Source organism: Podarcis bocagei (assembly GCF_964188305.1).
Source record: "Podarcis bocagei genome assembly, chromosome: 6".
Lineage (NCBI taxonomy): Eukaryota > Metazoa > Chordata > Lepidosauria > Squamata > Lacertidae > Podarcis > Podarcis bocagei.
This window is the reverse complement of record NC_138130.1, coordinates 4904411-4918829: the sequence shown is the minus strand read 5'-3', so window position 1 is coordinate 4918829 and position 14419 is coordinate 4904411. Positions and strand designations below refer to the sequence as shown.

The 14419-nt window shown below is 44.2% G+C and overlaps 1 protein-coding gene across 1 annotated transcript in view; it reads right to left on the bottom strand.

Annotated features, from left to right (window-relative positions):
* Positions 1 to 12203, bottom strand: part of LOC308588515 (uncharacterized protein) — a gene marked incomplete at its 3' end in the record, with an annotated part of 49968 nt that extends 37765 nt beyond the window's left edge. The window contains exons 1-2 of the mRNA XM_081196924.1: positions 12135 to 12203; positions 1761 to 1876 (exon numbers count right to left, since the gene is read on the bottom strand). Of these exons, the coding sequence (XP_081053050.1) occupies positions 1761 to 1816 (56 nt within the window). The 5' untranslated portion in view covers positions 1817 to 1876; positions 12135 to 12203. The remainder of the gene's footprint in view (positions 1 to 1760; positions 1877 to 12134) is intronic.
* Positions 12204 to 14419: the final 2216 nt, after the last annotated feature.

Genomic DNA, 14419 nt, shown 5'->3' with positions numbered 1-14419 from the left:
ATGTTATGGAAGGGCTTGAGAGTCTGTCTGTATTATTATTATTATTATTATTATTATTATTATTATTATTATTATTATTACTATTTAGGGAACAATTAACTTTGACTACCAACAGTCTTTGTGCAAGGAAGAAGCTAGTCTTCATATCTCCAAGTACTACAATCATTCAAACTAAAAGGCAAGATTGATTTATTTGTCAGGATATAGACAAAAACATATTCTTCAAACTATCTGACAGTTAACAGAATTCAGAAAGAGCAGTGTTAGCCTATTTGTCTTTTATATCCTAGGCAGGATGAAGATCTGCTTGCTGAATGCAAGGGCATGTTGGCAATGACTAGAACCACTCAATATCCAAACCACTCAGTATCCTGGGGCTGCTGCTGCACTAATCATTCCATATTAGCTTTAAAGGCTATCAGTGGCTACTAACCATCAGTGGTGGAGCTTCATGCTCCGGAATGGCACCGGGGGGCGAAGAGTAGGGGGGGTGGAGCTGGCGCGTGTCCCGGGGGCGTGGTGCATCGCCCACACTCCTCTTCCTCTGCCAGTGCTAATCATGATACCTATGTTCTGCCTCCACTATTGGAGGCTGTGTGATTCTGAATCCCAGTTGCTGGAAACCGCAGCAGGAGAGTGTGAGGTTGCGCTAAGGTCTGGCTTGCAGACCTGCCTTGGGCATCAGCCCAGCCACTGCCAGAACAGGACGCTGGATTAAATGGGCCACTGGCCTGATCCAGCAGAGCTCTTCTTATGGTCTTATATTCTTTGCATTGCAGGGCCGACCCCGAGAATTTACACTAAGGTAAGGAAGCCATTAGCAGATTACAACAATGGCAAGTATTTTTTTGCCGAGAGGCAACACACATACTCTGTTTTGCTCGACTGTCAGTGAAAATTGACCCGTTTTCAGATATTTGTTAAGCAGTAGACAAGCTGCAGTGTAAGTCCATCTTTTGTTTTAGAATAACAATGACAAAGCAAAATACAGTTAACAATGGGGAAATAGAAATAAGGGCATAAGAAGAGCCTCCTGGATCAGGACATTGGCATATCTAGTCATGGGATCATAGGACCATGGAGTTGGGAGGTATCTTGAGGCTCACTAGTCCAGCCCCTGCAGTGCTGAAATCTAAACTCAAGCCTCCAGGACAGATGGCCATCCAATCTATGCTCAAAAGCCTCCAAGGAAGGATAGCAAAAGCTCCTGAGGGAGTCCACTCCACTGTCAAACAGCTCTTGCTGTCAGAAAGTCCTTCCACAGTGGCGAGCCAGATGCCCCTATAAGCAAGGCCTGAGGGCAAGGTCTCCCCTCCTGTGGTTTTCAGCAACTGGCATTCAGAAGCCTTGCAGCCTCCCACCGAGAAGGCAAAGCACAACCTCCGTAGCTAATAGCTATAGCTAATAGCTAATAGCTAATAGCTAATAGCTAATAGCTAATAGCTATGATAATTGAGAGCCCTCTGCCCCTCCATGAATTTGTCAAATCCTGTTTTAAAACCATCTAGGTTTGTGGTTACCCCGCCTCCTATGGAAGTGAGTTCCATCCTTTAAATATGAGCTGCATGAATAAGTACTTGGGGGAGGGTACTAGAAAACTCGTAATAGAAGTCTATATTTGAGTAAGATTTCTAATTGCATGGAACACCCCATGCACATACAGCAGCAGTGTATATATAGGAAGCCTTCCATACACGCAGTTGAATGTCACTGATTCACAGCAAAGGCAGCAGTACAAACTATGCAGGCAAAATACTTACATTTGCAGTATAACTGGCTTCAAGCATGTGCCCAAAGCTGGAGCAAGCGGGGACATGTCTACATCCAATGCTGGTCAAAGGAAGAGGAACAGGAACTAGTATGTGCTCCTTCCACTCTAGGAATGGATAGGAAATGACATCACACAGAGCCCTATCTACCAATTGTATTTCTATGATCTGAGTATCTGCCTGTCAGGGCTGGAGTCAGGCGTTGGTCTGCAACAAAACTATAAGTCATCCAAGACTAGTGAAGTTAACTTTTTAGTCAAGGAAACACAGCTCTCAGCAATACTTTCTAGGAGGTCTTGCCCTGATGAAGCAGTTGTGAGGACTTAAGGTACCTGCCTTCCCAGTGCCCACTAGGATTCCTCCTCTCCAGGGTTTTTCCCTCACAGTCTCAGGCTGCGTTTGTACACAACCACCCTCTGCTTTGCTCATTCCATTTTTGATAGGTTCTCAGATACCAGGAGGGAGGGGAGCTGGTTGCAGCAGGAGGGGGAGACTCCCTGAACTCTTCAGCACCCCTCCTGTCTCCCCTCCCCTCCAACCTCTGCTTATGCCTCAGAGTCTGAACAATGCTCTGCCACAGCCTCTTCCTGTTCACTAAACCCTGTCACCTCTTCTGACACCTCCTCCCCCCGCTTTGCTCCTTCTCCCTCTGACCACTCATTGTCCTACCCCCACCAATCCCTTGACTCTGAGCCTTCTTCCCCTGGGGGTTCCCTTGGGGGGGTTTCTTAGCTGGTGCCTCCCACCATTACTCGGCATCCCTTTAATCAAGCAACTTTGCAAACGCATCAAACAAAGTTAATTTGAAATTAAAATCCTCTCTACTTGAATTATTATAATCCCATTGTATTATAATCCCTTTAATTGATACTGCAGCTGGGCTGTGTGTGCATTTTTGCACTTGGCTCCTGCTGGCAGCTGTTAGGCTGTTGTTGTTTTCACTGCAAAGTAGATCCAACAAGCTTCCCCTCACCCAACCCCTGATGTGCAGCACAGAGTTTCTGAAGCAAAATCAGTAATAAGTAGGAGTCCATATTTGTCAGCAAGTTGGCATATTTGATGAACAACAGCTTTAAAGATTGACTGAATCAACAGTACGGATGAAACTGGCTCTTTAAAGAGTGCTGTTTTAAAATGAGTCAAGCTTACATGGGGAGGCCAAAGCACTGGAGACACTTGTCAAACGCACTGCTCCCCTGCCCTGCCCCCCGAATCCTGGGAACTAGTTTGTTAAGGATGCTGGGAATTTTAGATGCATGTGAGGGGCCAAGTGTACTTCCCAATATTATTTCAGGAGAGCCATGCGCTTTAAAAGTGTGTTGAATGGGCTTGCTGTTTCTCTGCTAGCAGCAGCTGCTTTTTGCAACCCACACAGCAGAAGAGCAAGTTTGCTCCTGTCAACTCCGCTCAGTGCAACTGCTCTTCGCTTTTCCTCCCAGATGCCTTGTTTTGCACCAGCAATTTCATGTGGGAGCCTCCAACTAGGAATGTGGCAACAATTCCACCATGGATACACAGAATGTTGCAGTGTCAAAATACAGGTAAGTTCTTCTAGGCATTACACAGCAAGGGTGAAATGCACACCTGCTGTTTCCCCTGGCAATTACACTTTCAGCATCCGTTCTTGTTTGGTTCCCAAGGTTCACTGGGGAGGTTTCTAGAAATAAAAGTTAGTGCTGGGAGTGAATGTTGCCATTTTGAAAATGAGAAAGAGCCTTTGCTCTAAAACTTAGCTTTGTCAATTTTACCATGGCTTTTCAAAAATAATTGTCAGTGGTTTGCTAAGGGAAGCTTGTTAATTTATTTCATATCTTTTACAGTTTTATCTACTACACCAGAACAGATTCAAATTTTCAAATTATTTCCCAGTTTGCTTTCAATGACCATTTTTAGGAAAAGCTTGCTGATTAGTTAGCTACAACCTTTCTTTAGTTTTCTTATGGAAGGCAAATAGAAAGAAAGGCACTGTCTCTTAAGACTTAAAAAAGCATTTAATTTCATTGCATCTTAATTTATTAATTGACCTACTTTGTGTTACTTACTTTTCTCCAACCAGTTGCTCTTGTTTCTCTTGTCCAAGAGCCGTCTCTCTCTCTCTCTCCCCCCCCCCGTTTTGCTGCAGGATTTCAATAATTTGTTAACATTGCTTGCATCTTTGATTATTGTGCAATAGTTCAATTGTAAAAATGGGGGAAATCTTGTGTACCTGTAAAATCCTTGGCCTCTTACCAGGGATCTTTGTCTTCATCATCACCCTTATTACTGGGTTGTGACTGACTGATTGCAACAATTGCAATTCTACACCCACATACCTGGGAGCAATTTGCACCAAAATTAATAGGATTAACAGGATTACACAGCAAGATTTTATTAGGAGCCAGACTGGACATGGGACAGGAGGTAAAGTAGGGGACCTGCACATATCACTGAGAGGAGAAACTAGTGCATTCACATTAGTGCATTCTGGTGTGCTCTCCCAAATGCACTAGCTCTATTCAGATGCTGCTCACTTTAAAGGGCAGTGTGGGTGCAAAGGGGGTGTGGGACCATCCATTTAGCCAGTGCCTCATCATTACGCACATCAGGCAACTTCCATTGTAGTTGTAAATCTCGCTGCACGATTTAGGGCCCCAGCTGGTCCAATCTTTCGTTGAAGCTCCCAGCCAATAAGGACAAACAATTGAGTGGAAGTTCACAAGTTTTATTTCAGCACTGGAATTTGGGTTCAGGGGTTCCTTTCCAAAGCTGAACCAGCGAAGCACACACGTTATATACGGAACACACGTTATGTACTTTCTCTACATGTACCCTCCCGCCTCCCCTGTGATCCCGGCTGTGCCCCATTGGTAGAAAGGGATCTTTGTCCTTGTGTGGACATGTTCTTCTTGTGTTGCTTTCTCTCAAGCAAGCATTTGCCTTCTCTAACAATTGTCTAATACAAGCGGACAAAACTACAAGAACAAGAACTTCTGTGGTCAACTTCCTGGCTAGAGGTGGGTGTCAATCTAGTTCAGGCAAGTATTCTGATTTAGAGGCAACTCCTTGTGTTGTGCCCCTCTCCCCCTTACCATCTTTGTACCTTCTGCAGTTCTGGGACGCTAGCTAATCACAAAGCTCAGCAATGTAAGTTCCTCTAACGTCTACTGCAGCTGGTTAAATGTGTCAGCTTGCGGGGAGCTAGGTGTGTCAAGCAAAAGGGGTCTTAATATTTGTGCAGGGTTGAAGAAGCAGAGTACAAACATGGCTGAATTTAGGTCAATGGGTCCTTTTGTGTAGGCCGAGGGAGATTGCTAACTTCTGGCCTGGTATCATGGGGTTTCAGTATCACTGCAAGATAATGCTTAATACTGTGGGAAGCCTAAATGAATTGAGTGGTGATGAGGTAGGGACTAACAGTATAGCCCCACAGCCCCTTTGCAAACATGTATACCTGTTCCTGGGCAGGGATAGCTTGCCTACAGTGACCTATGTGTTGGTAACCTCAAGACTGGACTACTGTTGTGTGCTGTGTGGGGGACTGACCTTAAGCCTGGTTTGGAAGCTGCAGCTTAGTGCAGTACACTATGTCTGGACTATTGAGCAAGGGTGGGGAAACGTTTCAGCCTGGCAGGCCAGATCCTTAGCTCCGCCACCCCAGTAGGCCAATTTGACAGGTGGGGTTGTGTACACATCAACTGACATCACCATGACATCAGATGATCCATTTTTTTCCATTGCAACATTAACTGGGAGACAAGCCATGCCACAAAGGAATGTTCCCACAGGACTTGAAGTCACCACTATTCCGTCAATTGCTGGTGACTTCCAACCCAACGTAGATCAGCTACACTCCAGAGTTCCTGATCTGAAACTCTGGAGAGTAGGCAATCCCAGGTGGGCTTGAAGTAATCAGGCAACTGACAGGTACTGACCTCAAGCCCCAATTGCAAGAAAGACATTATGGCATCTGAATATAGACTGCATTTTAATCAAGGCATATATTGGCTTATATCTTGATCAGGTTCCTAAATTAAATGGGCTTAGATTTTCAAATGTTTCATGCCAGGCAGGCCAGCTGTTTTTAGAGAACCTTGACAGTGTTTTCCTCCTAGACAAGAAGACGCCATCTAAGCAGTTCTGATATATTAGTTGTCAGACATTTGTTTAGAAACCTTCAAATGAAGGAGATCTTTCAATGTTTATGTGAACCCAAGGTCTCTGACATCTGTTCAAGATAAAATTTTAAAATTATTAACCATCTGTTTTGGAGGGCAAGGAGGGCAAGAGGTGAGCTGGTAATTAAGATTCTTTGTTGAGACACATGTAAGATATATTACTACTTATTTGTCATTTATAGATGTAACAATATATAGCTCTTTGTGTTCCATATAAGGACAGGAGGATATGAGTGTATCTTAAAATTGGTTATAGCAATCAGCCAATAGGAAATTCAAGCAGGCTGATTGAACAGAGGCAGCCACAGGAGGAGCAAAGGGGGGTGGATTAAGGAAATATAAGGGCTGGCCATAATGGCAGGAGGCAGGCCAGAGCTTGGTAACCATATACCACTGTGCCTCTTATTTATTTGTCTGACAAATAAATTATTATTTTAATTTCTCTGTTGCTGCGTTGAATATTTCATTCCAGCTAAGCGTTAACCACAAGCAGGGTGCTACATTTTATGGTGCCTGCGACTCGGATAAGTGGTCTGCTGGAACGCAGCGCCTTCGCCTTACTGGACGGGGTACAAGAGAGAAGACAACTGATTGCCTACCCAAGCGCGCACTGGAAAAATTTTTCCAGGGGAACGCAGCAGTCTCGTCTGTCTGATACCCTGCCCACCGACGGCGACGGACCGGGGGGGACCAGAGAAATAAACAGGGAACCAGCTAAGGGTAAGTGCACTAAGGGGTTTTGGCCCTCCAATTAATTGGGAGGAAGAGAAGTCCTGATCAAACTTCTGCGTCTCAGTAAAGGGGAACTGAGTACGCTAGGTGGCTGGGTATATCAGATGGTGGTCTGGTGGGGGAAAAGGGAAGAATGGGAGGTAGTGTGTGGTGAAGTATCTGGCGCATTGCATGTGTGAGAAAGTACAATGTGTAGCTGACCTAAGTGTGGAGTGAGTACTACTTCGTTTACCAGTAAGGTGTGTGTGTGAGTGACTGAGTGGATACTTCACAGGGCCATACAATGGGAGTTGGGGGTTCAAAGGGGGGAAGTACACCTTTTGAATGTATGTTAAATAATTTTAAGAAAAATATCTTCAGGAGGCATTGGAGTCCTATAATGAAGCCCAAGCAGAAGTGGTTATTCCACCTGTGAGTCCCAGTAGAACTCCATCTACAGTCTCCTTTAGTGGAACAACTAATTGCCCACCCCAAACCCCTGTACATCCAAGTCCTAGAGAATTATTACAGAAGTTACAGGGAGACCTTTATCGGTCAGCAAGCAATACAGCCAGGCGTATAAAGCTGCTAAAAGAACGCCTTGGGACAAATACCATCCCCTATGATTTGAGGCCCCTAGAGCAAAGCGAAGAGAAAGATCACGTAGTAGCCCCTCTCAGAAGAGTATTTGATGCACTTGAGGAGCCTGTGCTGGTTAATGGGCAACCCAGACCACGGCCACCTCGAACTTCGATCCTCCAGTACATTCCATTCACAACTACGGATCTGATGAATTGGAAAACACCCCATCTTTCGCAGAAAAACCTCAGGCTATGATGGACTTGGTGACTTCAATAGTAAATACTCATAGTCCTACTTGGACAGATTGTCGCCAGCTCCTGAATACTCTCTTCACCACTGAGGAAAGGAGAGACATAATTGAAAAGGCACAGATATATTTGCGTGAGCAGGCCAGAGTGGGAAATATTTATAATATTGATCGTCATCTCCAGGACAACTTTCCCTTGGAAGATCCTAATTGGGATCCAAACAATGCAATTCACCTGGCCAGGCTTACTACCTACCGCCAGACGCTTGTGCAAGGTATCTGCAGGGCATGCCAGAAGCCCACTAATATGTCTAAAGTCTCAGGAGGGTAGACGTGTTACCCATAACACTGTTTCGTGTTCGGTGCACACCCACAAAAAGACTTAAGTTGTCACCTTTTGAGCTCCTGTATGGGAGGCCGCCCTCCTTTGTTCAGGATATTCCAACTGACCTCAAACAAATAGGAGACCATGCGACACAGGGACAAGTGCAGTCTCTCTCCCGTGTTTTTGTCTCTCTCCCGTGTTTGTTTGTTTGTTTGTTTTTATCTTAACAGGTGGGCCCTCGAGCGCACGCCGTGCAGCATTGCCAAGCCGATTCATCAGCTCCAGGCTGGCATAGCATATGGGTGAAAGAGTGGAAACGTGATCCACTTGCACCTAAGTGGCGTGGACCTTACACCGTCTTGCTCTCTACTCCAACAGCGGTGAAGGTAGCTGAGGTGACCCCCTGGATTCATCACTCCCGTTTGAAGAAGTCCGAAGGCAGTTGGACGTGCAAAGGTGACCCCTCTAATCCTCTTAAACTGACTCTCTCCAAAAACCCCTGTATCTAGCCCTACGGGGAACGGGCTAGGTCACGGGCAACATTAGACGACCGGCCTGCTGCAGCCACAACTTGGAAGCTGGCTGACCTGCGCACGCCTGAAGCTTGAGGAGCGTCTGAACCAGAGACTGTGAGCGGGAAGATTCTCTTATACAATTGATTGACTGCCCCCTTGTGGAACAATTATCAGGGATATTACACATTGGGGATCCTTGGGATATATGTTTTGGTCTTGGTGGTTCCCCATTTCTGTCACTGGGGGAATTATATTGAGGCTAATATTTTTATGCTATCACAATAAGGTAATCTTTTGTGGAAGGAAAGCATATGCTAGACATCAACATGATATTATTATTAATTCTGATCCCTTGGGAAGAGGAAGGGTCCTTGAATCTGACCAAATTTGCTAAATATGGATTCCGCTATGACCACAATATGTGGGTAGGTTTAGCTGAAATGGTAGGCAATGTTGCAAATAGGACCAATTGCCTTGTTTGCTCTCTTGGGCCAGATGATTCAGAGGGAGGTATGCCCTTATTACCGATACCATTAGATGCCATTGGTATGGTAAGCGAAATGCCACACCAAGCAGAAGTACAGAATTTCCTCGGATGGAACTTAACTAAACCATTATGAGTTATACCTGTACAAGGGGAATTCTGTGTACATAAATCATCGGATGCAGCTGATTCTACCATGATAGGCTCTTCTCATTGTCACTATACTTGGGATTATATTAAGAATAGTCATACCTGGGCAAACGGTACTACCTATCGAACTCGGAATACCTTGCCCTGTGCACCTCCTTTTATTCATGCATGGAAAGTGGTATGGAACATAACTGTGACAGAGAAAGGCAATCTAACATACTGCACTGTGAACTCTCTACCTCTTTTGATATTTCGCCTTATGCACTCCACATACCAAAACCCTCAGACCCGATGGTTGTGGTGGATATGTGGAGAATGGGCATACAAGAAACTCCCTTCCAAATGGAGTGGGACTTGTTTCCTGGGATGGGTATTACCACCAATGTGGATTATGCCCACTAGTTCAGCTAAGCGAACACGAAGAAACGCTGATATTTCTCATATAGCAGGAGGAAGTACCCAAAGTTGGAGCGGTACTGATGATTGGCCACCAGAGCGCATTATAGCCTATTATGATCCTGCCTCCTGGAATCCTGGTGAGCTCATACAAGGGGCACGGGATCCTATTTATAATCTAAACAGAATAATTCGATTGCAAGCAGTAGTGGAACTTGTAACCAATGTAACGGCCCAGAGTTTGAGACTTATTGCACAACAGTTGGATGAAAGTAGAGCCCCATTTTGCAGCTGAAAATGGGAATGGATTATGTACTTGCCAGGCAGGGAGGCCTGTGTGGAGTCTTGAACTTGACAGGGAATGCCTGTTGCTTTAACATTTCAGATAATGGTGAGGCAATCCGTGTGTTGGCCACAAAGATGGAGAGTATAGCACATGTCCCAGTACAAACAAGGGAAGGATGGGATATGGGATGGTTACCTAATGTCACAGGACTCAAAGGGATACTATTGTCTTGCTTGTTTTTCTTGACAGTAGTGGTAATGGTTTTATGTATGATGCCATGTATCATTTCATGTTTTAGAAGTACAATTAGCAAGATGATTTCGAATGAAACTCTACCTCATATCATGGCCCTATACAGAGCTTTAACTCAGGAATATAATGCAGATCAAGCTATCAAGGACGCTTGGTAGCAAGGTCCTTGAGCTTGAAAGGGGGGAATATGGCATCTGAATATAGACTGCATTTTAATCAAGGCATATATTGGCTTATATCTTGATCAGGTTCCTAAATTAAATGGGCTTAGATTTTCAAATGTTTCATGCCAGGCAGGCCAGCTGTTTTTAGAGAACCTTGACAGTGTTTTCCTCCTAGACAAGAAGACGCCATCTAAGCAGTTCTGATATATTAGTTGTCAGACATTTGTTTAGAAACCTTCAAATGAAGGAGATCTTTCAATGTTTATGTGAACCCAAGGTCTCTGACATCTGTTCAAGATAAAATTTTAAAATTATTAACCATCTGTTTTGGAGGGCAAGGAGGGCAAGAGGTGAGCTGGTAATTAAGATTCTTTGTTGAGACACATGTAAGATATATTACTACTTATTTGTCATTTATAGATGTAACAATATATAGCTCTTTGTGTTCCATATAAGGACAGGAGGATATGAGTGTATCTTAAAATTGGTTATAGCAATCAGCCAATAGGAAATTCAAGCAGGCTGATTGAACAGAGGCAGCCACAGGAGGAGCAAAGGGGGGTGGATTAAGGAAATATAAGGGCTGGCCATAATGGCAGGAGGCAGGCCAGAGCTTGGTAACCATATACCACTGTGCCTCTTATTTATTTGTCTGACAAATAAATTATTATTTTAATTTCTCTGTTGCTGCGTTGAATATTTCATTCCAGCTAAGCGTTAACCACAAGCAGGGTGCTACAACATTAATAAGCTTACTGCTTTTCTTAAACGTGAGGCTTAATTGAAAAGCACAGGGCATTCAGGTAGATATGGCAGCAATCAACAGCCCAGGGTTCCGGTGTGAGGCTCCAATACTAGTGACTACGGCACATTGCCCCCCCCCCAATATATTCCTCTGCTTATTCCCCCCCTGTTTATCTAGTTATAGATCCAGCATAAAATCTGACGTGTCCATTTAACAGTTTCTCTTCACCAACGTAGGTTGGCCTAATGACTTTATGTTAGCTGTTGGCCTGCAGTCACATTTCAAAATTCATAAGGTCCACCACCAAATGGCTGCCATGGAGTGGGGGCAAGATAGTCAAGCAAGTGTGTCCTCACCTCCTCTATTAAAAGCTGGAGTGAGCCCTGCTGCTCAAATTCTCCACTTGTGGACTCACTTATGCAGATAATAATAGCTTATGTGGTTGTGAATGGTGCAGCACAACTTCTTACTCTTATTAACAACTTCAGCAGACTTGATAGCTGAAGCGCATCCTTCATTCTAAATGTAATTCTGAAATTAATCTATTTAAAACAGAATTTAAGAGCTGGAACAGTAAAGATGAGTTGTTTACAGCCTGAGCATTCCCAGATAATTTCAGCCCTGGCTTGCTGGCCTGCATTATATCTCCTCAGAGAATTTGTTCTAGAGCTGAAAAAGTCTTTGCTCCTAGCAAGCACTACTCTTTTAAGTAAACAAAGGAGGAACAGGTCCGTCCAGAGAAGCCTTACATGGAAATGAGAAGTACCATAGTATTTTCCATTATTAAGGCATGCATTATTAACCATGCATACAATAACAACACCTGATCCAAAAAAACTGAACAAGATGACCAAGAGAAAGGTTATGAATACATTCCCCTGGGGAAGGCTCAGAAGGCAGGACACTTCTACATTTGGAGGAATTTCCCCCCTGTAATCAGACTGCCAGGAATTTGGGGTTTTGTTTGTTTGCTCGCTTGCTTGCTTAAGTATCTGGAGTTTAATTTACTTCGTCTCTTAAGGCATTCTTTAATTTCCCCAGCCCTGCAAACTACTTTTGGCACACTATGATCTTGATGGCATGAGCAAATAGTTTCTGGTTATTTGGTTACTGAAGGTTGATTCTCACGGCAGGGAGCTGGACATTCCATTTTGGAAACCTTCCAGGCCTTGAGTTTTACAGCCATGTCGGCACTAGCTGCTTTGTACAATTAGAGGGAAGTTCCAAGCCACACTGCACTTGCTGGGTCTGTAATCGTCTACTTTTATTTGCTTGATTTTGTCTAATTTGCTTATACTGAATCCAAAATATAAAGAAAGGGTACCTATAGAACTCCTTGCATACACAGTCATACCTTGTTTTGAGGCTAGGATCCGTTCTGGAGCCCCGGCCACTAGCCAAAAAGGACACAGGGCAAAGCGTCATGTCTGCGCAGGCGTGCAGAGCGGTTTGCGCTTCTGCGCATGCGTGAAACGTGGTTTAGTGCTTCTGCGCATGCACAAGCGACAAACCCGGAAGTAACCTGTTCTGGTACTTCCGAGTTTGCTGTGGACGTTCGCCGGAATGGATGCTAGACGAGGTGGACATTCGCGGACACACAAACACACACACTTAAATATAGATAGAGTACCTATAGGCCTCTCTGCACATATCTCTTCTTCATGTTTATGGTTCAGTCTAAACAAAATCAAGCAGATATTGTATTGGTCTGAATATAAGCCGCACCCAAATATAAGTCGCACCTTTAAAATTGGAGGCGGGGAAAAGAAAAAATACTCAAATATAAGCCACTCCATTCCTCGCTGCTCCTGGCTTCATACTGGGGGTGGGGAGCCACGTTGCCGCATTTCCCCTTCCTTGCCTTCTCCCTTCCTGGCCTTGGGGAAGAGGATGAGGGATTACACGAGGGGCAGGTGCCGCTTCACCGCCCTCACCCCACGCTCCTGGCTGCATACCATAAGGTCGTATATAGTCACCACTTTAACTTTTCATGGTCGGAATTTGGGGGGAAAGTGAGGCTTATATTCAGGCCAATACAGTAATATGTTACACCTATTGTGGTTTTGCTCCATTACAATCCAGAGCAAGTCACAACGAATAGTTATCAAAGTAAACATGATGCAGGGTTCCAAAAAACAACTCAAGAGGCAACTCAAAGGCAACCAACTTCATCCAGTATTATTTGCTGGAGGCAAATAAGCATGACAGTTTGCAAAACTCTTCAGGATTGGCATAGTGCTTAAGAATCCAGTTGCAGCAAAAAAACTTAACAATAAGACTAAACCTTTAACACTTAAGCATACAACGTACAGATCACCACACTGGAAATAAGTACAGTGGTACCTCGCAAGACAAATGCCTTGCAAGACGAAAAACGCGCAAGACGAAAGAGTTTTCCGTTTTTTGAGTCGTTCCACAAGACGAATTTCCCTATGGGCTTGCTTTGCAAGACAAAACGTCTTGCGAGTTCTTGCGAGTTTGTTTCCTTTTTCTTTAAGCCGCTAAGCCGTTAATAGCCGCTAAGCCGCTAATAGCCATGCTTCGCAAGACGGAAAAAAACCGCAAGACGAAGAGACTCGTGGAATGGATTAATTTCGTCTTGCGAGGCACCACTGTACTGTAGACAGAACCAAGAAGGAAAGAGAAAGTGAAAGCCAGGATCATTCTGGCAGCATGACCTTGGGAGAAAGGGATACAGGACCAGTTTGAACCAGCTTAAACCCAAACAACACCTGCTCTCAGCACAAAGGAAACTTATTTGTTAGAAGAAGGAAAAAAGGCAGCTTGCACCAGCTAGAAAGTGCTAGATACAAGCTTCTATCTTGTATCACACAGAGAAGTTTCCAGAACCATCTTGAAGCAAATAGATTTCTACACATTAGATCAATACTTTTTTGTACTGCAAAAATGGAAGCCAGTGCAACACCATACTCATTACATGTTATATTGCATACCACATCATGTTATATTGCAAGACTGAACTGCATACTGAAGCAGTCATTCATGCTGACTGATTTATGTATTTATGCATTGGTTGCATTCAAGGCAGCATGGGAGAGTTTTTCTCCTTCCCCCTTCCTCTCTTTCCCCTCGCAGCCCTTCCATGCCCCCAAATTCTGATCCAGTGAGCCCCTCAACCTTCTGGAGGGTGATTTTGAGGGTGTATGGGGACTGTAGAAGGGAGGAGAACAAAGGGAAGTCTCATTGCGCAAGCAGAAATGTGCATGTGTGCAACCCATAAATTTTAGGAGCTTTTAAAGCTAAATTCAAGTCCTGCTTAATTAGAAGGGAAGAATCTGACCATACACTAAAAAAACTGCCTTCAGCATAGTCAGAATGTTTCACTGCCTACATCTGTGGTAGCAAAATCTGATCATATGCTAGCTAGACTGCTAGACTTTTATCAAGCTAGATGGTCTCAAAGCATGAGAGAGCGCTCATATTCACTGTCACATTATCTGATGTTTCAGAACTGTCATTGACACGACATACTTCACAGAGATCAGACTCAGAGGAAGTGTAAAGAAGAATAGAGGTCTCAAAATAGCCCCCGTTTTCTTCCATTAGCATAGGCTTCCAGGCATAGGCCACTGCCAAGCTTAGTATGGAAAAGCTATGTACTTTATCAAATTATTGCCC